Raw genomic sequence first — 26401 nt, 5'->3', positions numbered from 1 at the left:
CTTCCTCTCCAGATGGCTTTGGAATGGATAAAACTAAACTGTATCTGATAAAATCCTACTGAGACATTGTATACTGTGTAGCTTTTCTGTCAAAAGCTAAATTCATAGGTTTTATGATCTGCTTAAGGATCAGATATTTTCAGCCAGAGGGAGAAATAATTTCTAGGATTTTTTTCAGGATTGAAGTTGGATTATTTTTAGAAATATGAGTTCAGTTGTGTTTTATCCCCTTTTTCCGCTCCACTCAGAATACTGTTTGCATTTAAAATATTTTAATGAGAATACTTTCTTAACACAACTCTTGGTCAGTATTTTCGAGAAGTGATTAGCTGAGTTTTTGTTTTAGGTTTTTGGTGTTTTAGTATAATTATTGGAGGTTTGCCCACCCCCCACCCCGGCTTTATTGAGTGTATAATTGACAAAATTGTGTGTGTGTGTTTAAGACATACATCGTGACAATTTGATATCTGTACACACAGCGAAGTACAGAGAGAGCCTCATACCCTTGCTGTTACCACGGGGGAGGGTATTGCAGTCCTCTTTGCATCCTCAGTGCCTGGATGCAGGGTGTTCAGTAACTTTTTGTTGAGAGAACTAAAGTTATTGCCCACATTTGCAGGCTCAACATGCCTGATTATATAGAGCACCTAGAGTTGTGAAAATTGAGGTCTACTTTGGTAGTTTTACATTCTTTACTTTGAGGTAAATAAAACCCAGATGGTAGCCATGTTCACTTGAGTCAGTGTATGAGAATATGTGATTCTTAGATGCGTAAGAAAATTCGTTAGAATTCTTTAAATTTTAATTTTATTATTTATATAGTTGAAAAAAATTCTACAACGTAAATACATTGCAAAAATTATACCTAATGGTGGAGTTATCCCCAAACTCAGCCTTAATGCATTTGACTAATACTGGTAGAAGTTTAGCTGTTACATAAGGTGATTCAGTTCAGTATGTTTGAGTCCAACAATAACCAAAGAATATCCCTGTCATCACTGTCTTATCAGAAAGCTTCTTCAACAAAATCTGCTAAGTGTGTCTTAATGTCCCTTCAGTGATGGTTAAATTCTTTGTTACATCTTCTTAGGAAGGCTCTCTGACTTCTTGATGTGGAAGGCATAGAACATAGTTAGGAATGAGCACTGAATCAGACACAGCTGGGAACAGCAGTGCCCATCCATCAGGAAGAACTGTTAATAGTAGCCACTGACCTCTGTCTAGTCTAGTGAAGCCAGAAAGTAGGAAGAGGGATCTAGAAAGTTCCTAGTGGGAATGGTCTAGGAGAATATTTTTAAAGTTCTTTTTTTTAAAAGATTTTATTTTTTGATTTTACAGAGAGAAGTGGGGTGGGTGGAGCAAGAAGTATCAATTCATAGTTGCTACTCTTTAGTTGTTCATTGGTTGCTTGTCGAATGTGCCTTGGCCAGGCAAGCCTGGGATTTCAAAGCGGCAACCTCAGCATTCCAGGTTGATCTATCCACTGTACCACCACAGGCCAGGCAGTCTAGGGGATTTTATGTTTAATTGCACAAGTACCTTTCCTTTCTTTTTTTAGCGAGAGAGATAGAGAGACTGAGAGGGACAGACAGGAAGGGAGACAGATGAGAAGCATCAGTTCTATGTTGAGGCACCTTCGTTGTTCATTGACTGCTTTCTCATATGTGCCTTGATTGGGCGGGGGGGCTATAGCAGAGCGAGTGACCTCTTATACCAGTGACCTTGGTCTCAAGCCAGTGACCTTTGGGCTCAAGCCAGTGACCTTTGGGCTCAAGCTAGCAACCTTTGGGCTCAAGCCAGAGACCATGGGTTCATGTCTATGGTCCCACGTTCAAGCCAGTGACCCTGCACTCAAGCTGGTGAGCCCACGCTCAAGCCGGTGAGCCCGCGCTCAAGGCATTGTCCTCGGGGTTTTGAACCTGTGTCCTCTGCGTCCCAGGCTGACTCTTTATCCACTGCACCACTGCCTGGTCTGGCTGCCTTTTCATTCTGATATGATTTGGTGAGCCAGAAAAGCTCTTTCTTCCCCTTCCCCAGCATATCTCATTGGGCTTTTAAAATAACTGAAATTCCTTTATTTATTCCCTTTAAGTTATTCTCACTTCTAGCTTTCTTGCTCTCACAGGAGATCCCTGCTCCTGCCGTCCTGCTTCTGCGAGTGAGCACTCTAAGATGGAAGAGGGGGAGAGAATTTGAGGGTGAGGGCTCGTGTAGTGGGTCGCTGCTAACTTGGAGGACCAAGGAGAAAGGAAATGGGAGAAGGAAAAGTCATTTTTTTTAGTTTGCCTGTGTTTGATAGGAAGAACCTTAAAGACATTTCTGCTGTTAACCTTCACCAGTCAAAACCAGATTATGAATGTTACTAATGTGTGTACTTATGGTGCTGGCTGAGTTTTAAAAATAGAAGAAAATTCTGTTGGAGCCTGCCTGATTGTCCACAGCTCAGAAATCAAGTTCATTGGGCCCCTTGGGCTGTTTTGTCAAATAACTTCCCAATCTTTTTTTCCTCTACTGTTCCTTCTGCATACCCAGTTCTCCAGCCAGATGTTAGACTATGACCAGGCTCCTATAACCTTTCCACGTCTTCCTGCTCCTGCGCTTTAAGTCTGGCATTCATTTTCTTTGTTTGAAATGCCTTCCACAGTATGTGGATCATATTTCCAGCCCCTTCCTGAAGCCTTCTTTGAGTGTGTGCTCTCCATTAAGTCTCCCCTAAGGCAGTGATTTTCAGCCTTTTTTGAGCCACGGCACATTTTTTACATTTACAAAATCCTGGGGCACACCACCTACCAATATGACACAAAATGACACTCTAACACAGTACATATTATACATATAGTTAATAATATAGTTTCTAAATGTATTTATACTCACTTAGTGTGAAACCTGGGCCTGTTTCGATGAACACAAAAGGGATATCCTGGCAGGAATGGTAGAAAGACACACACGAAGCTCTTCCTCAACAGTTCTTAGTCTCTCTCTGTTTTTAGTTTTTATCGCAGTCAAACTTGAGAAGCTCAGCTCACATAGATATGTGGTTGAAAACGGGAGCAATGTCAAAATAGCTTTGTTGGCCAGAATGGGGAACTCCTTGGCAACAGATAACCAAAAACTGTCCAAAGGAAGATCAGCAAACTTTAGCTTTAAACCACGACCTTGTTTCAGTTCAATGAGTTCCTCTTGCTCCTTTAAAGTCATGTCCTTTCCAGCAACGGACACTGAGCTGTATGGGTCCCTAACCCAGTCAAGGCATTCTGTGAAGGCTGAAGAGAAATAAAATGACAACGTCTTCTCAAGAGTTTTCAAATGTCTGCCAATCACCTTGCACATTGCAGCAGTGTTGCCATCATACTGTTTCTCGGTGAGCGGGAACATCTCAAGGTTACCATGCTGCACATGTTGTTGCCAGAGCTGCACCTTTAAACGGAATCCGTTCATTTTATCAGTGCTTGTAAGCAGGTTTTCATTTCGGCCTTGCATCCATGTGTTCAGTTCATTCAGATAATGAAATATATCAGCCAGGTATGCCAGCTTTGCACACCACTCATCACTTGCAAGCAGCTTTGAGTAATCAGACCTCTCGTTTGTCAGAAATACTTTAAGTTCCTCTCGCAACTCATACACACGGGCCAGCACTTTGCCGCGCGACAGCCACCGGACCTCCGTGTGGAGCAATAAGATTTTATGTTCCGCTCCCATTTCTTTACACAAAGACGCAAGTAAGCGACATCTCAAAGGTCGCGTCTTCACAAAGTTCACTATGCTCACAACATCATCCAACACAGGAGCTAGATCTGCTGGTAAGGTCTTTGCAACAAGGGCCTCACAGTGCAAAAAACTGCGTAACAATAACATCTGGGTTTCTTTCTTTGACCCTACTTACGAAGCCTTTGATACGCCCGACCATGGCTGCGGCTCCATCAGTGCAGACACCTGTGCAGCTTTCCCATGTAAGCCCGCTTTTATCAAGGTATTCCGATGTGACCCGAAATATTTCCTCTCCTGCTGATTTTTCTGGCAGTGCCTTGCAAAATAGGTAGTTTTCTCTAATGGCTTATCCATCCACAAAATGCACGTTGGTCAAGAGCTGACAATGTCCACTAATATCCGTCGACTCATCAAGTAGCAAGGCAAATTTCTTACTGATGCACACCTTTTCCAAAACAACAGTTTCAATGTCCGCAGACATATCATCAATACATCTGGCAATTGTGTTATCTGAGAGAGGCACTTTAGCTGTCTCTTTGGCCGCGGTAGGGCCAAGCATACAATGGCTTTACAAGCTGGCAGTATTAATGTTTCTGCCACAGTGTGGGACTTTTTTGATTTAGCTACAAGTTCAGCAACAAGGTAGCTAGCTTTGAGGGCTCTCTCGTTTACCTTTGTGGTTTTTCTCAAAAAAGTTGCCCGTTTCTCATTGTTTGTACGTAAGCGTACAAAATAGTCCATCGGCTTGTTTTGAATGGAAGGGTGTTTCGTTTGGAGATGGCGTTTAAGCTTGCTTGGCACCATGGCGCTATTAAGCTTCTCACCACACACCAAGCACAGCGGAGTCGGTGCTGTCTCATCCCCAGTGAAAGTAAATCCAAATGAAAGATAGCTTTTGCTTTATTGCCTCGAGCTCACCGTCTTGTCTTTTTTCTTTTGTCGACCACTCATACTAGGGCCTTCTTCTGGGTCAGAATTTTGTCCAGGGCCCTGTTCGGCATTTGCATTTTCCCTTCTCAAAAACTTCTCCATCACTGTCACTTGCTCGTCTTGCTGAGATCCCAAACTGTCACAAGAGTGGAATATGCGTGGCAGAGGTCCTTTAAATAAATTACATTTATTAAAAAAAAGTTAAATAAAAAAGGATAACCCCCTCATATATACAGTCCCATGTAACATCCCTCATATATACAGTCCCACGTAACATCCCCTTATTAATACAGTCCCACGTAACATCCCCTCATATACAGTCCCACATAACATCCCCTCATATACAGTCCCACGTAACATCTCATATACAGTCCCATGTAAGCCCTCATATATACAGTCCCGCTAATAGATACTGGAGCTTTCATCAAGGTTGTGAGTTCAAATCAATTTGGCAAATACTCTCTCTATATAGAGACTGGACAAAATCAATTTTAGAAAATGTTGGGTACTTGTGTAACATCATAAATCCTCAGAGAATCTCTACTGTCAGATTAAGAAGTTTGCTTTCTAGGTAAGGATTCTGATAAATACTAGAGTTCTCCCTGAGGTTGTGGGTTCAAATCCCATGGTCAGCTGGGTGCAGGGGCCTTGGTTCTGTCTGTTTTGATGGTGTATATAGAGATTTGAGCTCTTTAAGAAGATGACCCCCTCGCCTGACCAGGTGGTGGCACAGTGAATAGAGTGTCAGACTGGGATGCGGAAGGACCCAGGTTCGAGACCCCGAGGTTGCCAGCTTGAGCACGGGCTTATCTGGCTTGAGCCAAAAAAAAAACCAGCTTGGACCCAAGGTTGCTGGCTCGAGCAAGGGGTTACTCGGTCTGCTGAAGGCCCGCGGTCAAGGCACGTATGAGAAAGCAATCAATGAACAACTAAGGAGTCCCAACGAAAAACTGATGATTGATGCTTCTCATCTCTCTCTGTTCCTGTCTGTCTGTCCCTATCTATCCCTCTTTCTGACTCTCTCTCTGTCCCTGTAAAAAAAATAATAAATGAAAATTAAAAAAAAAAAAAGATTACCCTTCAGGAGGCCATATACAATATAGATAACATTGTGATGCATCGTATATCACCCTCTGCAGGGGCCTCTTTTAAAAAGAAAAAGGTCAAATATCTATATACACCATCAGGATAGACATAACCAGCTGAGGCTGAGGCTTCATCTAGTGGTGGCAACATTTACCTCCAGTCCTGACCAGGATTAGAAATTGGGACCATGGGGAGGAGTAGCAGCTTCAACTACTCGCTGTGGCCACACAATGACAAGTGCATGGCAGCCCGAGCGGGACCTTCCTGGGTGTGGATGAGAGGCAGCCTACTATTGGTTCATCACTAGTGGTCGGGATGAATCCAAAAGGTGATTGGTCAGTGAGCATTCCCTATGCCTCCACTCTTCCTGTTGCTGATAGCTGGAGGGATTGTGAGGGGAATGTTTATGTTCGGATGGAGGCAGCTAGTGGCAGGCTGGATAAATAGCCTCCGCGGGCCGTATCCGGCACTCGGGCCGTAGTTTGGGGACCCATGTTTAATTTCCCCACGGCACACCTGACCATGTCTCATGGCACACTGGTTGAAAAACACTGCCCTAAGGAATGGCTTTTTTGAGTTCTACAGAACTTTTATCTGTTTCATTATAGCTTCTGTTGTTTGTTTGTTTCCTTTTCTTTGTTAGACCCTTAGGTTTCCTTGCTTTTTTTTTTAAGTGAGAGGAAGGGAGATAGGGAGACAGACTCCTGCATGCACTCTGACCAGGATCCACCCAGCAACCCTGTCTGGGGCTGATGGCTCAAGTTAACTGAGCCACTGGCTGCGAGAGGGGAAGAGAGAGAAAGGAGGTGAGGAAGGGGAAGAGAAGCAGATGGTTGCTTCTCCTGTGTGCCCTGACGGGGGATCAAACTCAGGACGTCCACACACTGGGTTGACGCTCTATTCTCTGAGCATACCGGCCATGGCCAAGACTCTTAGGTTTCTTAATGCCAGATCCTTGTTTCATTTATAGGTGATAAATAAATATTTGTTAATTTCAGGTCAAGAATTAATAAGGCTCTGGCCCTGGCCGGTTGGCTCAGTGGTAGAGCATCGGCCTGGCGTGCAGAAGTCCCGGGTTCGATTCCCGGCCAGGGCACACAGGAGAAGCACCCATCTGCTTCTCCACCCCTCCCCCTCTCCTTCCTCTCTGTCTCTCTCTTCCCCTCCCGCAGCCGAGGCTCCATTGGAGCAAAGATGGCCCGGGTGCTGGGGATGGCTCCTTGGCCTCTGCCCGGGGCGCTAGAGTGGCTCTGGTCGCAACAGAGCGACGCCCCGGATGGGCAGAGCATCGCCCCCTGGTGGGCGTGCCAGGTGGATCCCGGTCGGGCGCATGCGGGAGTCTGTCTGACTGTCTCTCCCCATTTCTAGCTTCAGAAAAATACAAAAAGAAAAAAAATTAATAAGGCTCTAAATATAGTTGCTTTGATTTAGTAATTAAGGGTTTTGTACATGGACATGATGTAGAAATAAAATTATGTGCTTCACATATGTTCGAATGGCTTATTTTGTGCCAGTTACTGTCTTACTGTATTATTTCAATTTCTTCTTCCCTTTTGCCCGAGGAGGTCTTCCTGGAGCTCTATGTGAAAAATAAGGCATTCTATTCCCACTTTTCTCTCTCTTTTTTTTTTTTTTTACAGAGACAGAGTCAGAGAGAGGGACAGACAGAAACGGAGAGAGACGAGAGCATCAATTCTTCATTGTGGCACCTTACTTGTTTATTGATTGCTTTCTCATATGTGCCTTGATTGGGGGGAGGGGGCTACAGCAAAATGAATGACCCCTTGCTCAAGCCAGCGACCTTGGGCTCAAGCCAGTGACCTTGGGCTTCAATCCAGCGACCTTTGGGCTCAAGCCAGCAACCTCACGCTCAAGCCAGTGACCTTGCGGTCTTGAACCTGGGTCCTCTGCATCCCAGTCTGATGCTCCATTCATTGCACCACCACCTGGTCAGGCTCTTTTGTCATTTTTGAGGATTGTATTAGATAATAGCTAAGATCTCTGAAGCTTGGAAATTACATGACCTTGTTTGAAGCAGCTCTGGGCTGTTACCCTTGCCAGGCAAGGGCTGGTAGGATTCAGCAGCTTTAGTGGAGCAGACTTGCCTAGCTCGTGAGGTTAGAAATCTGTGAATATGTAATTGGGATAAAATTAATCAGATGGTGAGCTCACTAGCATATTGTAGCTCTTCTCTGTCTTGTGGTATAATTCTCTGTCTTCTCTCCAAACAACTGAAGAAAGCAAATTTTATTTAGGGGGAAAAGTATTTTATTTATTTATTTATTTATTTATTTATTTATTTATTTATTTTTTACAGAGACAGAGTCAGAGAGAGGGATAGACAGGGACAGACATACAGGAACAGAGAGATGAGAAGCATCAATCATTAGTTTTTCATTGCGCGTTGCAACACCTTAGTTGTTCATTGATTGCTTTCTCATATGTGCCTTGACCGCGGGCCTTCAGCAGACCGAGTAACCCCTTGCTGGAGCCAGCGACCTTGGGTTCAAGCTGGTGGGCTTTTTCTCAAACCAGATGAGCCTGCACTCAAGCTGGCAACCACGGGGTCCCAAACCCGGGTCCTCTGCATCCCAGTCCAATGCTCTATCCACTGCGCCACTGCCTGGTCAGGCGCAAAAGTATTTTTTTAATGTTTATTTATTGATTTGAGAGAGAGAGAGTTGTTATTCCACTATTTATGCATTCATTGGTTGATTCTTTGTGTGTGCCCTGACTAGGGATTGAACCCACAGTCTTCGTATATCAAGACAATGCTCTAACTAACTATGCTACCTGGCCAGGTCAGGAGGAGAAAAGTATTTTATTTTACCCCTAGTCAAGTTATTTAACAATGGTTTTCTCTTGTCTGTCTACTATGGGGACACCATATTCTTTCTTGGTACTCTTCTTTGTTTTCCTGAAATACCATGAGGATGAAAGACTTCAGACAAGTGAGCACACTCTTCCCTGTCCCCTAGTGGTATATTATGGGGAAAGGGCTATAACAGACTTGTTTCTTTGATATGCAGGTATGGAATTGGCAATCGGAGGAGTATCTCTTTTTGCAAGCCCATCAGGAAGCAGTGAAAGACTTTAAGCTCTTGAAAAACTCAAGACTGCTTTCCTGGTCATTTGATGGAACGGTGAAGGTAATTTGAAGCACAGATTTTTTTTTTAAAAAAGTCATCCTAATGTTGCAGTGATTATACTGTGACATCCAAAAGCAGACTGGTGATTAATAACTACTTACAATGTCAAATTTGTTTTCTTGTGCTTATAACTTTACTATAGTCACTGACATGCGCTTTGTATTTATGAGCATTTGTACTAATGAGCACGTGAAGAGGTCAGAACAGCCAGTTTACTAAAGCTCTCAAGTTTTAATAGGTCTGATTATGTTCAGGAATACAGAATGTTTTTTTTTTTTTTGTATTTTTCTGAATTGAGAAGTGGGGAAGCAGAGAGACCAACTCCTGCATGTGCCCAACTAGGATCCACCCAGCAAGCCCACCACGGGGCAATGCTCTGCCCATCTGGGCCGTTGCTCCGTTACAACCGGAGCCATTCTAGTGCCTGAGGTGGAGGCCATGGAGCCGTCCTCAGCACGCGGGCCAACTTTGCTCCAATGGAGCCTTGGCTGTGGGAGAGGAAGAGAGAGAGAGAGAGAAAGAAGAGGGGGAAGGGTGGAGAAGTAGATGGGTGCCTCTTTGTGCCCTGACCGGGAATTGAACCCAGGACTTCCACATGCCAGGCCAACGCTCTATCACTGAGCCAACTGGCCAGGGCAGAATGTCCTTAAAAGTGTCAACTTCTGATCTTTTTTTTTTTTTTTTTTAAGGTATGGAATATTACTACTGGGAAAATAGAAAAAGACTTTGATTGTCACCAGGATACAGTACTTTCTTGTGATATTTCTCCTGATGCTACGAAGTTTTCGTCTACCTCTGCTGACAAGACTGCAAAGGTCAGTCTGTTTATGCAAAGTCATGCATAAAACTTTGGTATTGGTTATGTATTATGAGTCCAGCTAATGTATAAAATAGTAGAACAGTAAGTTTCTGTCTGCATGTCTGTCATATTTTGTGAGTCTTTGGAGGATTCCCATGGGCAGTTAGTGTCACACAGATCAGATGAATGACATTAAGGACTTTTGACTTCTTCCTGATTACTTTCTGTCTCTAATCAAATGCAGCCCCTACTGCATATTATAGGCGATAAAAAGCATTGAAAGGAGTTTACCTTTAATTGCACACCCACAGTAAGTTTTTATAAAATTGATAGATGTTGATGCTTCTGAAAATCACATTTCAGTGAAATGATGCTGCCTGTTTGGGTACAGAGAATACTCCCTTCTTTTTTCTCCATCTTTGTTGATGGCATTATTATCTACCCAACTTTGCAAACTACAAACCTTGGAATTGCCTGGGACTCTATCCTGTCTTTTGTGTGCTGTTGATTCTCACTTTTTCTTGGACCTGTATTCCCCTCCTTCCCGCACCCTTAAGCCAGGCTCTCTGCTTCCTTGGTGGACCTACCTTGACCTCCGCCTCCTCCAGTTTATGTTCCCTACTGCCATCTGAGTCCCTGCTGAAGCCTGATGGTCTACAAGCCGGATTCCTCCGCTCTCCACCATCTCTTTCTGCTACATTGTTCCCTCTGTGCCGGGCTGCTTCTCCCTCCGACTTTGTGTGCTTGCTGTTAACTGTGGCTTGACACAACCTTCTATTCCTTTTTTTACCCTGAAGCGTTATGACTCATTCTTCCAGACCTAGATTTGATGTCAACTCTTCAGTGAACCATTTCCTCAGGCAGGATTAGCTGTCTCCCCGTCAGTGTGCCCATTACATAGTGTCACATTTATAGAGCATTTACTTTATACAACTGTTCATTTAACCATTCATAAGCCAGTACTCCTGACTAAATTAAAACTTTCCCAGGACAGGGACTGTGTCAGTTCATCTTTGTGTACCAGATCTTAGCTCCCAGTGCCTGGAAGATAGTAGTTTTCAGTATGTGTTTATTGAATGGTGATGGCAGAACATGAGGAAGAATATTGGAAGGAAAAGAACTGCCTTTGACTGCCAGGATTGCAGGATGGTCTAGTGACTAACCTTTGAAGAACACTTGCTGTATGTTAGGCCTCGTGCCGGGAGTTTCACTCTGTTATCTCATTTGATCTTCACATCATAGGTACTTTTGTCCTCATTTTGCAGGCAGAAGCTAGAGCTACAGCAGTTTATGTGTGTTGTCCTAGGCCACAAGGAACTAGTAAATTGTGGAGGTAGGACTCACACTCAGGTCTGCTTCATAGCACAGACTGGTCTTAACTCCCTGCTCTTCTAATTTTCAAGTTAAGAATTTGGATCCTTGAGTTGAAATTAACTTGAGTAATTAAGGCAAACTCACAAATGAACAAGGTTACCAGTGGGAACCTGGGCCTCCCGTGAAAGTGTATGAACTGTTCAATGTTGGAACTTCCATGTGCTCAAGCTTATGGCTATCCACTGCCCAGCGCAGGGTTTGCAGATGCTTATTTTGAATGTATTTACTGTTCCTAAATAATCCTCCTTGCCTTCCAGATTTGGAGTTTTGACCTCCTTTCCCCTCTTCATGAATTGAAGGGCCATAGAGGCTGCGTGCGCTGCTCTGCCTTCTCTGGGGACAGCACCCTGCTGGCGACTGGAGATGACAATGGAGAAATAAGGGTAGGGTGTGTGCGGACATGAGCATGGTCTTCATGTAGCTTGGTCCCGTCTGCACCACGCTGGGACCTTTGTTAATGTGACAGGGAGGCAAGGCCCTGGGGTTCTGGGTGGATGAGAAATTCTTTGTTTCGTTTCTTGTGCATGTTGTGTTCACAGGGGCACTCGACGCAGAAGAGAATTCATTTCAGAGGGAAGCATTTCCCATGTATGTGATTTGCAGTTGCTTCTCTGCTGTTAGCATGGGAGTGACGCATCTTAATTCTTGGACCTACACCGAAGGTTGTTTTTAGTGGCTGAATTTGAAGAAAATAATTTTGTGAACCATTATCTAGATTATAAATGAATTGCAAGTTCTGCTGTTTTCAGCACTGGAAGAAAGCATCTCCTTAGCACTCTGCCCATTCGCTAGTCCACACCTGCATTGTGGCCGCTGCAGTCCTCACGGGGACTGCCTGCCTCTGTGTGTTAGGAGGACTGGGCGCATGGTGGGAAAGGTCGGCCTCGGGGATGGCTGCTATGGTAACCAGTATATTTGAGGAGAGTCCTGTTTTATTTTTTATTTTTTACAAAAAAGAATTCAAAATTCAAGGAAGAGGTGAGGAATGTAGGGCAGAAGAAGGAGAGAATGTGCAGTTGGCAGGAATGCAGGCATTATCATGCAGGCTTTCCAGGACAAAGAAGGTTGTCTAGCTTGAGGACGGAGCAGCTGGTTTTCTCCATACCATCCTCATGAATGCCATGCCCGCCGCGCGCAGGGCCGCTTCTGGAACATTCAGTTTGCTCCGAGTTCTCATTCCGGGTGGAAGGGCTCCGTTACCCCTTGTGAGGCAGTGTTTCATTTTTCAGTGAAGGAAAAGTCACCTACCTTCTATCTAGCTGTCTCTGAATTCTTTCTAATGAGTTTTTCCATTTGATGCTTTGTGTACTTTTAGGGCCTTATTTATTTATCATTTACTCATTAATATGACGTTATTGGGTATGACTGACATGTACAAAGCTGTAATAGTTAATGTATACAATTTAGTGAGTTTGGGTAAGTGTGCACCCTTGAGGCCATCACTACCGCCAGGCCGTAGACATAGTTATCACTTCCCAAAGTCCCCTCCCACCCTCTTCATTATCATTATTTTCCTGTGTGTGTTAATAACACTTAACATAAGGTCTCACTTCTTAGAAAATTTCAAGTTCACAATACAGTATATGTACCTTACATAACAAACTTTGTAACCTTTGACTGTAGCCTCTTCATTTTCTCTTTCTTCTGTTCTCTATTTCTACGAATATGACTATTTTAGATTTTATGTAATTATTTCAGATTTTTTAGGGATACATTTACAAACGATGAGTTTATTTTTTAATTTTTTTTAGGTTTTTTTTTTTTTAGTTCTTTTTTAATGTCTCTTTTCTGATCTGCTATGCATTTCTTTGAAAAATTAGAGTATTGCTCATATATTAAGTGTCACTGGAAATAAATGGAAATGTTAGCATCTGTAAGTAATTGGGTTGTTTATAAGAGGCAGGACTTAGTGGTAGGTCTGTGACTACAATTCTTTTTCTAAAAAAAATTAAACTTATTTGGTGACATATCTGTTTTTTTCAGGTAGTTTATATATATTAGGTCTTAGACTAGAATTCTTTTTTTAAAAAGGTTAAATTCAGGCCTGACCTGTGGTGGCGCAGTGGATAAAGTGTCGACCTGGAAATGCTGAGGTCGCCGGTTCGAAACCCTGGGCTTGCCTGGTCAAGGCACATATGAGAGTTGATGCTTCCTGCTCCTCCCCCTTCTCTCTCTCTGCCTCTCCTCTGTCTCCCTCTCCTCTCTAAAATGAATAAATAAATAAATAATTTAAAAAGGTTAAATTCATTGGGTGACATTTCTTTTGTTTTTTCAAGGTAGTTTTATATGCTAGGTCTTTTTTGTTTATTCCTGTTTTTCCCATCATTCTCTTTTTATTAAAAGAAAAGAGTCACAGTCTAAGGACTCTTAAGTCCTTTTATTTTTTGAAGCATAGTCAACAATAGATATTTAAAGTAATGCATTTGTATTATAATTACTGTTTTTAAAAAAAATTGAACAGGAGAGAATGCAATCTACAAAAATTCCTCAGATATCACTGAATTGTAATTACATTTTTATTTTTATTTATTTTTATTTATTTATTTTTTTGTATTTTTCTGAAGCTGGAAACGGGGAAGCAGTCAGATAGACTCCTGCATGCGCCCGACCGGGATCCACCCGGCACGCCCACCAGGGGGCGATGCTCTGCTGGGGCGTCGCTCTGTCGTGACCAGAGCCACTCTAGTGCCTGAGGCAGAGGCTACGGAGCCATCCTCAGCGCCCGGGCCATCTTTTGCTCCAGTGGAGACTTGGCTGCGGGAGGGGAAGAGAGAGACAGAGAGGAAGGAGAGGGGGAGGGGTGGAGAAGCAGATGGGCGCTTCTCCTGTGTGCCCTGGCCGGGAATCGAACCTGGGACTCCTGCACACTCTACCACTGAGCCCACCGGCCAGGGCCTGTAATTACATTTTTAAGAGAGGTTTCCAAATATGTTTCAGGCGAGAGAGAGAGAGCTTTATAAAAATTCTGGGTAACCCTGTTAATGAACTGTATCTTGTGCGTGTAGATATGGAGCGTCGCAGACGGTGCGCTTCTTCACTCGTGTGCTCCGGTGTGTGGGGAGGAGGGAGCCGCCACGCATGGAGGCTGGGTGACCGACCTCTGCTTTTCTCCCGATAGCAAAATGCTCGTCTCTGCCGGGGGCTACCTTAAGGTAAGAGTTCATTTAAGACTGAAAGAAAAGGACAGCCTGCATCCTGCTTTCCAAGCTGTTTCTACTTCCTGGGTCGCACTTGGTCCTCACACACCCCAGCAGAGTGGGGGGGCAGCTCCTGTTATCCCCTTGGTGGTGAGGGGGTGGGAGAGGGCAAGGCCCTTCCTCAGGCCTGCCGGAGGTTGTGGTGGGAGTGCTGGGATGGCCTTGGTCTGGAGCCCTCACCCCGCCCCATGCAGAGTCTCAGATGACCAGAATGAAAAGCGAGTGGGGTGTTTAACTTTATTTTCTACCCTATAATTGTTAACTACTTTGGTTGAAAGTCTTTCAAAGAATTTCTGAAACTTTCTTAAGCATTAGCAGTATCAGTAGTAGTGGTCATAGGAGCGTATTGCTTTATTGTTTACAGAATGCTCTGTGTACATCAGGGTTCCCCAAACTTTTTACACAGGGGGCCAGTTCACTGTCCCTCAGACCGTTGGAGGGCCGGACTATAAAAAAAAACTATGAACAAATCCCTATGCACACTGCACATATCTTATTTTAAAGTAAAAAAACAAAATGGGAACAAATACAATATTGAAAATAAAAAATAAGTAAATTTAAATCAACAATCTGACCAGTATTTCAACGGGAACTATGCTCCTCTTACTGACCACCAATGAAAGAGGTGCCTCTTCTGGAAGTGCGGCGGGGGCCAGATAAATGGCCTCAGGGGGCCGCAGTTTGGGAACCCCTGGTGTACATCATCTCTTTAGCTGGTTTTGTGAGGCTTAAATTATTTATTTATTTATTCATTTTAGAGAGGAGAGGGAGAGAGAGATAGAGAGATAGAGAGAGAGAGAGAGAGAGGAGAGACAGAGAGAGAAGGGGGGGAGGAGCAGGAAGCATCAACTCCCATATGTGCCTTGACCAGGCAAGCCCAGGGTTTCAAACCGGTGACCTCAGCTTTTCCAGGTCGACGCTTTATCTACTGCGCCACCACAGGTCAGTCCTGTGAGGCTTAAATTTTATTATCTTAGATTTATAGATGAGGATACTGATGTTCATGGAGAGTTGTGATTTCCCTTAAAATTGTGTACTTAGTTCATTGGCATTTCCAAACTTCGTACGCATGACTAACGTGGCCAGGCCTGAGTGTGCTGTGCTGCCCAGGGTCACGTTCACTGGGGCGTCTGTTTATCCATCCGCTCCGTAAGACTGTGTTAGGTGCTGCGGTGTGCCTGCCGCTGCGGTGTGCCAACATGCTGCCGGGTGCTGAGCCACTGCACTGCGGTGTGCCAAGCCGCTGCTGTTTGGCACAGTGTTTTGGTTGCTGTTTCCTGGCAGCCTGCAGTCAGTCTACGGGGGAAGCAGACAGTAAACAAATAAAATCTCTGAAGTGTTAGAAGGGGTTCTGGGACACGTTTGCACACAGGTCGTGGAGACACAAAGGACAGCAGTGAGCAGTTCCACCTTTGGGAGTTAGTAGAGGCTCTCAGTGGAGGCAGTGGCTGGAGGTGAGGCTTTTCCATAGCGGTTCACTTAGAAAAGGGGTTGAAGATGATCCTATATATTGTACTGACCACTTAAAATAGATCCCTGCTGAATTAGGTTTTGTCACTGTTACCTCTTACTGAAGACATTCAAGTGCAAGAGATGATTCTGTCTTAACACAATGTCGATGTTAAAAATATTTGAAAGAATTGAAGTTTTTGATTATATGGGGCCCATGTAATTGTAGTTTTACCTAACATAAAACTCTGGCTTATCAAAAAGGTAAATAAGAGGGCATATTTTAGCTCAATGAGGGGATGTATGTTATCCCTTTACAAGTTTGCATTTAAAATACAATTCTGTTTATAAAATGTTGCATTAACCTGTGCTTTCTGGGGCATGCCTGTACTTAGTTATTAGGGAATTGTGAGACTGTCCCTGCCTGTCCTCCTTGAATGTGAAGATAAACTGTATAGTCTGCTCTGAGGATGACACTTGGTGTAGCAGCGTTACTGTTTTTTGTGTTGGGAGTTAATCTTTATTAACTGCTAAAACACTGTTTTGATACTAGTTTAAGCTTCTTGAGACCGTGTGGTCTGATGCTCTGGGCCCCCTTGGAGGCTGTTCTATAATCGTGAGCCTGGATGACAAGGTGTGATAGAGATCGGTGACCAGATTTCCAGAGTTCTGGAGAGCCCTGAACTAGAGCGGCACATAGTGTCTGCACTGTAATGGTTACGCCTGAAGGGGGGAAGACCTGTAGCCTGTATATTAAGCTCTGAATTTAGGTGATAGCCAGGCTGCTCTTCCCGGGTTAAACTGGTCATGACATAGGCCAGCCTGCATCTACCCAGCATATCAATGAGACTCCAAAGCACAGAGCAAATTGAAAATAGAAAAGGAACAGCTGCTCTAGTGTCCAAGAAAATCTGCCTGTTTACTTTAATAAAAGGCGAAAGATTTATGCGATCTGAAGAGAAACGAGAGCATGTCTGTTTACTTTAGAACACACACTGTAGAAATTGAATGTCAGTAAGATAAAATAGGTATCTGCTAGCTAAAAAGCTCTTAACTCTCAAAATTGTTCCTATTTGTAAGTTAAAAAATAATATAATTTAGGTGTTTACCTATGTTATGCTGCAGGGTATGTACTGTTAGAGTGACAAGAAACCCACATTAATTCTCACTTATGAGGAGAAAGGTTGATTTGAAATACGGACTCTGACCCTGGCTGGTGGCTCAGTGGATAGAGCGTTGGCCTGGTGTATGGATGTCCTGGATTTGATTTCTGGTCAGGGCACACAGGAGAAGCACCCATCTGCTTCTCCACTCCTCTCTTTCCCCCTTCTTTCCCTCTTCACCTCCGCAGCCAGTGGCTTGGTTGGTTCAAGCATGGCTCTGGGCACTGAGGATAGCTCTGTTAGAGTGCATCAGCCTCAGATGCTAAAAATAGCTTGGCACTTGAGTATTGGCCCCAGATGGGGTGGATCCCAGTTGGGGTGCATGCTGGAGTCTGCCTCACTGTCTCCTCTCCTCTCACCTAAAAAAAGAAAAAGAAATATGAACTCCATAGTGATAAATGCAGGTTTTCATTATTGTGGGCAGCAGAGTGTGATGGGCGGGAGAGGCAGCCTTGGGCAGACTGCCTGTGCTCGAAGCCTGGCTCTGCGGCTCATTAGCTTTGTTAATAATCTTACTAATCACGAGATTATTTGAACTCCCTGGACCTCTGCTTTCTCCTCTGTTAAATGGGCACAATAATTTCTACCTCATAGGGTTGGATGGGTTAAAGGAATTAATGCATGTAAAGCATTTATGCCTAGTAACACATAATATACCCTGAGTAAATGTTAGGCTTGGTTTTTTAAAAATTTACTTGCCTGACCAGGCGGTGGCGCAGTGGATAGAGCGTAGGACTGGGATGCGGAGGACCCAGGTTCGAGACCCCGAGGTCACCAGCTTGAGCGTGGGCTCATCTGGTTTGAGCAAAGCTCACCAGCTTAGACCCAAGGTTGCTGGCTTCAGCAACGGGTTACTCGGTCTGCTGAAGGCCCGCGGTCAAGGCACATATGAGAAAGCAATCAATGAACAACTAAGGTGTTGCAATGAAAAACTGATGATTGATGCTTCTCATCTCTCTCCGTCCCTGTCTATCCCTCTCTCTGACTCTCTGTCTCTGTAAAAAAAAAATAAAAAAATTTACTTTATTTTATAGAACAGGTTTGAGTTCCCAGCCAATTTGAGCAGCGTGTACAGAGTTCCAGTATACCCCCTGCCCCCACAAGTACACAGCCTCTCTCACTATCAACACCCCCACCAGAGCAATACATGTTAGTTGATGAACTTTCATTGACATATCCTTATCACCCAAAGTCCATAGTGTACATCAGGGCTCACTCTTGATGTTGCTCATTCTGTGACCTTTGACAAATGTATAATGGCTTGCGTCTACCATTGTAGTAACATGCAGAATAGTTTCAGTGCCCTAAAAGTCCCCTGTATTAACTACCACTTCAATGTCATTGCTTTGTAGTCCATACTCAAATTAGTGGCTGGTGTAGTGTTTCCAAGTGGAGTGGTCTGCTTTACTAGAAAGGTGGTGGGTGCAGTGGATGAGGAAGCCAGGAACTGTTGTACCTCTGTTGCTGTCTAGCTGGGTCATCTCGGGTGACGAGGCCTCTCTTTCCTCAGAGCCCTGGTTCCCTTAGATGTAGAATGCACAGTCCCTAGGTGGTCTCTAAGGGCCTGCTGCCTCTCGGATTTGCCTCTAGCAACTGACAGCTGAGTCTTCTCTGCAGTAGGTAGAATGTGTCCTCTGCCATCTTGATTGCATTGCTGCCTGGCAAAACAAAATTGTCAGTTGTGGAAAATTGCAAGTTAGTCCAGGTTGCTTCAGTGAGGTTTACTAAATTCCATGGGGTGCACTTTGACCAGTTATGACTGACAGTGAACATGAAGAATTGACCCAGTCACGCTTGCAAGGCAGAACGTGAGGCACTGCCACGGATGCAGAAGTCAGCACACCATTACGGCGTCCGTGATATCAGACTCGTTGTGTGCCTGAGCCCTTTTCTGAAGGTGTTCATGGACAGTGTCTCTTTTGCCCTCATTTTAGCGTTGAGATATGTGGGTAAGCTCATGATCTCCATTTGGTAAATGAACATAAATATTGTTACAGGCTGAGCGAATCCAGTGATTGGAAGGAGAAGGGCAGGACTTGGCCAGAGCCCCTGCTACATTTGAGATGTTCACTGTTTTTTTGGCAAATGCATGTATAGGGTATTTTATAAAGAAACACGGCCATTGGCTCTTGAATCACTGCTGGTGAAAGGGAAGATTCTGTGGAGAGGACGTTCTGTCCTGTCGCCCATGTTATGGGTGGTTTTGGTGTCTGCTGGAATCCCAGTTTGTGTCCACAAAGGGGCACTTTTAGAGAAGAAAGAACATTCTCCTGTCCATTCCCCCGAGAAGGACATGCAGATAGGAGAGCTCAGTCTAGCCATGGCCCTGGGGGACTTGACGTGGCCCCGAGTCTGCCGCTCTCGACAGGTTGCCCCCTAAAGCACCCGGTGAGCGGGGGGAGGTGCCGGGTGGCTGTGAGGCAGTCACCAGCTTGATCGGGAAGTCTCCCTCGGGGAGGACGCCCCCTCGCTGTGCCTGTGCCTGCCCACCCCACTCTTCTTCCCCCGGCGCATTCCCTTTGCCTTTCTCTCTCCTCCGCTCCACGGTAACTTGTTTCCTGAGTCTGTTTCTTCTGCAGCTCATGTTTACTACCTCTGTACCTCTTTCTAGATAAACTTTGTTTTATAATTTAAAAAAAAGGAGGGGGAAGGCTGATCTGGTTGATAATAACTGTACTCCGCATTAAACCTTAGACTTCTTTCCTGCTGTTTGCTTCCCGTGTGGGCGTGGGAGGTGATGGGAAAGAAGTGGCTGCACTGGGCATCGTCACGCGGGGTCCTTGCCCTCTAACGGGAATTCTGTCTGTCTTTGAACAGTGGTGGAATGTGGTCACTGGCGAATCCTCACAGACCTTCTACACAAACGGAACCAATCTTAAGAAGATACATGTGTCCTCTGACTTCAAAACATATGTGACTGTTGATAATCTTGGTATTTTATATATTTTACAGATTTTAGAGTAAAATAGTTAAGCATTAATGTTAGTTGAACTCTTTTAAACTAACATTTGAACTGGAAAAAATTGTGATGAATTCTGTATTTCAACTTTTTATAAAAGCTGTGACTTATTTTGCGGTATTGTATTCATTACAGAAGTGTTTGTGGTTGGATGAATAATATTAATGTAGCTTTTTCCCAAACGAACACACCTTTTAATCTTGTTTTTCAGCCATCATCATTGTTTTTAACAATATGTCTTTAAGATGCAAATGAAAATGTAAATATGTACCTTGTTATACTGTTGGTAAAATGATCTCTTGATACATTCAAATTGGTTGACGTAATTAATGAGGATAATTTGAAGGAAATATGTATTTTAATGCCACCATCATGTGGGCTGTGTCTCAGAGTAGCAGTGGCCTGTGTTCTGAGCCACATTTACCCCAAATACAATCGTGAGCTCATTTGCACTCCTTAACTTTGCTTTAAAAATATTGTGTCTGTGTGCACAATTTGCAATATTTCTTTTAATACACTAGGTAAGCGAGTCTTTCTGTGAAGTGAAAATTATATATGTTGGAGAGAGTAGATTTTATTGGTCTACATTTTTTCTCAGTAACCGAGGGCAGCCCCGTGCTAAAACTGGACGCTGGCTGTCAGCCTCTGAGCTGGGCACTGTCTTGCTCTCTCTGGTGTTTCATGTGCCAAACCTTTCTTAATCCTTTTTTCTCTTTTTTAAAGCAATTGATCCACAGTTAAATGTTAGTAAATCAGATTAATTGGAGAGGAGCCAATTTCAATAGGTTTTAATAACAGAATTTTTCAAAGAAATATAAAATAGTAAAAAATTATTTTCTTCTAATTCCATTTACTTTTAGATGAATGGCATTGCCAATGCTATTTCTTTTAGTGAATTTCAAGAGGATTCTCAGGACCAGAAGTCATCATGACTCTGGACCGTGTCACCTTGAACCCTCAAAACAGTCTTTTCTCTTTATCTGCTTCTCTCCCTCCCTCCCTCCCTCCTTCCTCCCTCTCTCCCTTCCTCCAAGTTAATCAGAAAAGCTTCTGACTGGGAAAAAGCAGTTATTTTCCTGGAAATATATTGTTAAGGGAAATGCTGATAAATCAATAACAGATGTGGTTGTATAAACAAATAACCAAAATTCTAAAAAATTTGTTGCTGTAACAGGGACTAAATCAAATGGGTATTCGTGTTGACAGCAAGGAGGTTGTTGACCAGTTTTTATTGTTACTGCACATTAGTAAAGACGGGTGGGTGGGGGAATAGACCACTCCGAGTGTATTTTAGACTAGATATTCCTATTAAACATTTCAGAGAACCATAAGTAGAGTGAATAAAATCTTTTACATTGTTAAAAGGTTTTTTTTTATGATGGGTTGAGGAACTAGTTATAGACTTACTGTGATTTAAGCAAGTGTGATGTGAAATCTTAATTTTTTGAAAGAAATTTCTGTAAATGGTATGTTCTGCTTAGAGTATCTATATCATAATTTGATCTGCATATGTTTAGGAACTCATTTGTAGCTCAGTATAAAGTATTAGCTTTTGGAATTAAACTCACTTGACTGTTAAAGTATAATAGCAAACACCAGTTTTTAAAAGGCTTTGATTGGTCTTTATCTTAAAAATAAATTAAAAAGAAAAATGACAAGAAAGACAAGGTAGCAGTCAGTCAAGGGGAGGATTCTGCTTTGTACTTATTTATTTTTTTTTTTTTGGTATTAGAAATTACATTACATCTTATGGAAAGATTTTTTTTTTACATTGTATATGTCTTACATGTTTTGAGAACTGTTAGTTTTGTATTTATGATACAGTTTACATGATTTTTTTTTTGCCTTGGTATACATTTTAATACATGAATTGAAAAAACTTTTATACAAATAAAATGCAGAAAATATTTTTGAAAAAACATTTCAGATGTTTTCAGACTCCTTGCTTGTCCTTTGTTGATTAGAAAACAAATGTGAGAGATTCTTTAAACTACATCCATCAACCTTTCTATGATGCTTTATTAGCTATGTGTAATTTAATTCTATCAGAATTTTCTTTGTCTCCTCAGTCTGTCTGGTGGTGGCTGCCTGGTGTAGCTGGCATGGACAAGATCCTGTAAAGAACAGAATTCACTTACTCATTCCTTCATTCAGTTACTATTTACTGAGATCTGCCATGCGCCTGGTATTTTTGTTGGTAATGGGGATACGGCAGTGGGAAAAGCAAAGTTCTTGCCCTGCTGCAGCTGGGGGCCAGGGAGAGGTGGATGAAAAGTAAGTAGGTAAAATCTATAATGTAGCAGTTGTGATATTGTGTGTAAATGGGAAGGGGGAGGGTTACAGTTTTAGCTGGAGTTGTTCACTGAGAAGGTGACACTTGATACAGACCAGAAATAGGAAGAAAGAAGGACGTAGCCACCCAGTGTGGACAAGCAAAAGCTTTATTTAGAGCGCTCCCAGGTGGGGTTCACTGGTCCGCAAGACAGGGGCCAGGGAAGTCCCGCAGCCTCTCCCGCCCGAGAGTAATTTATAGTGTTGGTAGGGTGGTGGTGGGTGGCGCAATTTCATTGGCTGACAGACAGTTGTTCTTTTTCAAAATGCTCCTGGGCCGTTTCTTTTGGCGGGCATGGGTGTGGGTGGTTCCTCATGTGACCTTCCCCCATTGCCAACCGACCTCACATTCCGACTTTTTATGTTAGATAGGGGTGCCGCTATTCATCTGGCCACTTCCTAGTGGTTAGGGGCATCGTGGGGAAGGGAGGTCAGAAGGTGGTGGGTAGCTACTACAGGGGTAGCAGCATCCAAATTTTGGGGATTGACAACGTCTGGTGGAATAGGGGGTGCGATCGGGTTGGTAGTGGGAGAGCCTTCAGTAAGGAGTGGTAGGAGTAAGTGGGAAGATGTCAGCTGGATAGTGGCTCCGAGACTTCGTAGAATGTCCTGACCCAGAAGGGGTACAGGCATGAGGGCATAACTAAGAAGGAGTGCGAAAAGGGGAGTCCGTCCAAACTACATGTCAGGGGTGGCGTGCGAAGGGGAAAGGAAGAGGTCCCATCAACTCCCATAACTGAGACCTGTGAGGGAACTAAAGGTCCAGAGTGTGATGGCAAAACAGAGAAGGTAGCGGCCCTGGCTGGTTGGCTCAGTGGTAGAGCATCGGCCTGGCGTGCAGGAGTCCCGGGTTTGATTCCCAGCCAGGGCACACAGGAGAAGCACCCATCTGCTTCTCCACCCCTCCCCCTCTCCTTTCTCTCTGTCTCTCTCTTCCCCTCCCGCAGCCAAGGCTTCATTGGAGCAAAGATGGCCCAGGCGCTGGGGATGGCTCCGTGGCCTCTGCCTCAGGCACTAGAATGGCTCTGGTTGCAACAGAGCAACGCCCTAGATGGGCAGAGCATCACCCCTTGGTGGGCGTGCCGGGTGGATCCCGGTTGGGCACATGCAGGAGTCTGTCTGACTGCCTCCCCATTTCCAACTTCAGAAAAATACAACCCCCCCCCCAAAAAAAAAAAAAACCCAGAGAAGGTAGCCCCCATGTCCACAAGAAATGAGATGGACTTACCCGCTACCTGCAGCATTACCCTGGGCTCAGTGAGGGTGATGGGGTCTTCGAGTCTGGGCTGTGTCAGTCGTCCATGAGACCAAGAAGTTTAAGCAATGAGCCTGCCTGGCTGGCTTGGCCTCCCATTTGGGTGGCTTTTCCTCCACGTGGAGACGCCGAGTCAGAGCCTGTTACCTGAAGGGGGCAATCACTCTGCCAGTGACAGGGCTGCTTGCCGTCAGGGCAGGGCTTAGTGGGCGGCCTCGGGCAGGGGCACTGCCCGGCCCAGTGACCCTCTTTACCACATTTAAAGCAAGCTCATGGTGGGATTCCTCTTTGCAGCTCCGACTTGGGTCAGGCACCTCCTATACCTTGCCCCTGTTGCTCTGCCGGCCTCAGGGCTGCCACAAGAGCCTGGGTTTGGAGCGTTACCTTCTGCTGCATGTGGGCCTGGCGAGCAGCCTCGGCCTTTTCCTCCCAACCATTAAAAACTTTAAATGCCATGTTCATCAGGTCTCGGATAGGGGTTTGGGGCTGAGAATAAGAGGAGGGATGCTCCTGGGGAGCCCGGCACCCAGACTCAGCCGGAAACGCCAGAGCTAGAGGCAGGGCAGGGCCAGGCCTTTCTGCAAGAAGACCGGGTCTGGGCCGTGGGGTCAGGAGCCCTGCAAACCCAGGTGGGGGTCAATGGCCAGCAGAGGAGGAAAGATCAGGAGCAGAGGGTTTAGCTGAGGTTTCTCTGGCTGCAAGGACCTGTGCCGTAGAGCAGGCGGCACAGAGATTAGGACGGGAATGCAAATACCAGAAACCCTGAATGTAAGGGATCTCCAACCATTTCCCAGTTCTCTGGTAATAGTTTTGTAAATCGGTGAGGGTGTTAAAGTCAAAAGTCCCTTCAGGAGTCCACCTGGTCTGGTTATCCAGTGGGTACTGTGGCCAGGCCACAGTGGAGAAGAAGATCAGTTTCTTCTTCTTTAGGGAGGGATCTATGTTTGAGAGGTTCCGGATAAGGCACCCCAGGGGTGCTTTTGAGCCAGGTGTAGATTCCTGTGCCCCCATGGCCGCCCTCAGCCTCAGGGTGATCAGAGATGAGAATTGGTGCCCCGCAACTTAATGTCTGGCCACCGGACAGGCAGAGTGGGAGTGTCCGAGATGTCTCCATAGGCACACGCACTTGGAAAGGGTAGGAGGTCCCTGACGCAGCTGTGATTATGGACAGGGAGTTTTGGAGTTGGAAAGAACTGAGGGGAGGCTGGAGGCAGGGGACTTACCACACCATGTGCCAAAGTGGGTGGGAGGTTGGAGGTCCTGGTTCTTCCTCTGAAGGGAGGGAGAGGAATGGCCCTTGTGGACTCAAGCTCCTCCCAGTTTCGGCACCAAATGTAAGGTATTTCCCACCAAGGAATAAAGAAGGACGTAGTCTCCAAGTGTGGACAAGCAAAAGCTTTATTTAGAGTGCTTCCAGGCAGGGTGCACTGGTCCGCAAGACAGGGGCCAGGGAAGTCCCGCAGCCTCTCCCGCCCGAGAGTAATTTATAGCGTTGGTAGAGTAGTGGTGGGTGGCAAAATTTCATTGGCTGACAGACAGTTGTTCTTTTTCAAAATGCTCCTGGGCCGTTTCTTTTGGCGGGCATGGGTGTGGGTGGTTCCTCATGTGACCTTCTCCCATTGCCAACCGACCTCACAGGATGAGTCACACAGGTATCTGGAGAGCATGCCCACCCTGCCATCTCTGCCAGCCAAGCAAGAATACAAGCAACATGAAAATGGGATGAGTCGGTCTGTCCCAGGACCAGCAAGGAGGCCAGTGTGGCTGGAGTAGGAGGGCCTCCAGGAGATGGTGGGCGAGTTTGCTCAGGGAAGTGATCTGACTTAAGCTTTCACTTGTCACTCTGGCAGTGGGAACCAACTGACAGGCAAGGGTGGGAGCAGGAAGACCAATTAGAAGCTTTTGCAATAATCTGGGCAGAATGAAGGCAGCCAGGCTAGAATAGTGGCAGGAGAGGTTGTGGTAAGTTGGATTCTGGATACAGTTTGAAAATAAAAGTGAATGGGTTGGATAAAGCTTGTTATAGAGTTCAAGAATGATACCCAGATTTTGGCCTGTGTGGCTTGAGTCACTAGAAGAACAGACCCTTGAACTGAGATGAAGAATACAGTGAGAGAAGCAGGTTTTCAGACATAATAAGTTTGAAGTGACCTTTGGTGTCCAAGTGGAGATGTTGAGTAGCTAGTTGGATCAGAGGGTCTGGAGTTTATGAGAAAAATCTCAATGAAGATACAAATCACGAGCGTCATCAGTGCATCTATGGCACTTGAAATCGTAAAACCAGAAGCGGTCAACAACAACATGGGGGTAGTGGAGGCCCAGGAGAAAAACAGAGTTGGTGAGAGGAGGAGCCAGCAGAGATGGTTGAGAAGGACCAGCCAAGACCAACAATCTCAAGGTAGTGTGGTAAGTGGACTGAATACAGTGGACGTGGGTTCCTCCCCACAGTGCAATCGGGGGCAAAGTTCCTTTATTGGTTTGTGTGTTTGGCCACCTATCTATCCTGTATGCCTTCAATATCTGCTGTGTGCCAAGCACTGTTTTAAGCAGCAGCCAAGGTGATAGATAAATGCGTTTTAGTTGTTGGGAAGATTGGGGACAATAGATGATAAAACAAGCAAATATCAGTAGTTGTCTTATCTGTGAAATGCTTCTCAGGGTGGTTGTGAGGATTTAATAAGATAATGCTCATGAAAAACTTATCTCAGTGCTTGGACCGAGAAGATGCTCAATGAACGACGCTTGGTGTTATTTGGATCCCATCATTTTCTTGGCAACTGGTCCCCAACTGCCGTCTCTGCCACCAGCCCTGCCCCTCTGCGTGACTCTTCCATCTTTTTAAAACCCTGGGCCTGGTGGCGCAGTGGATAGAGCATCGGACTGGGATGCGGAGGACCCAGGTTTGAGACCCCGAGATCGCCAACTTGAGCGCAGGCTCATCTGGCTTGAGCAAAAGCTCACCAGCTTGAGCCCAAGGTCGCTGGCTCGAGCAAGGGGTTAC

At 44.9% G+C, this 26401-nt stretch overlaps 1 protein-coding gene across 3 annotated transcripts in view; it reads left to right on the top strand.

Annotated features, from left to right (window-relative positions):
- The window catches only part of APAF1 (apoptotic peptidase activating factor 1), a 101648-nt gene extending 80126 nt beyond the window's left edge, over positions 1–21522 (top strand). For all 3 annotated transcript variants that reach the window (XM_066356975.1, XM_066356959.1, XM_066356968.1), the window contains exons 23-27: positions 8754–8873; positions 9563–9688; positions 11304–11429; positions 14052–14198; positions 19673–21522. In XM_066356975.1, coding sequence (XP_066213072.1) covers positions 8754–8873; positions 9563–9688; positions 11304–11429; positions 14052–14198; positions 19673–19819 — 666 coding nt within the window. In that variant the 3' untranslated portion in view covers positions 19820–21522. The remainder of the gene's footprint in view (positions 1–8753; positions 8874–9562; positions 9689–11303; positions 11430–14051; positions 14199–19672) is intronic.
- The last annotated feature ends 4879 nt before the right edge of the window (positions 21523–26401 follow it).

This window comes from Saccopteryx leptura, chromosome 1 (assembly GCF_036850995.1).
Source record: "Saccopteryx leptura isolate mSacLep1 chromosome 1, mSacLep1_pri_phased_curated, whole genome shotgun sequence".
Taxonomy (NCBI): Eukaryota; Metazoa; Chordata; class Mammalia; order Chiroptera; family Emballonuridae; genus Saccopteryx; species Saccopteryx leptura.
This window is presented reverse-complemented; position numbering and strand designations above follow the sequence as displayed.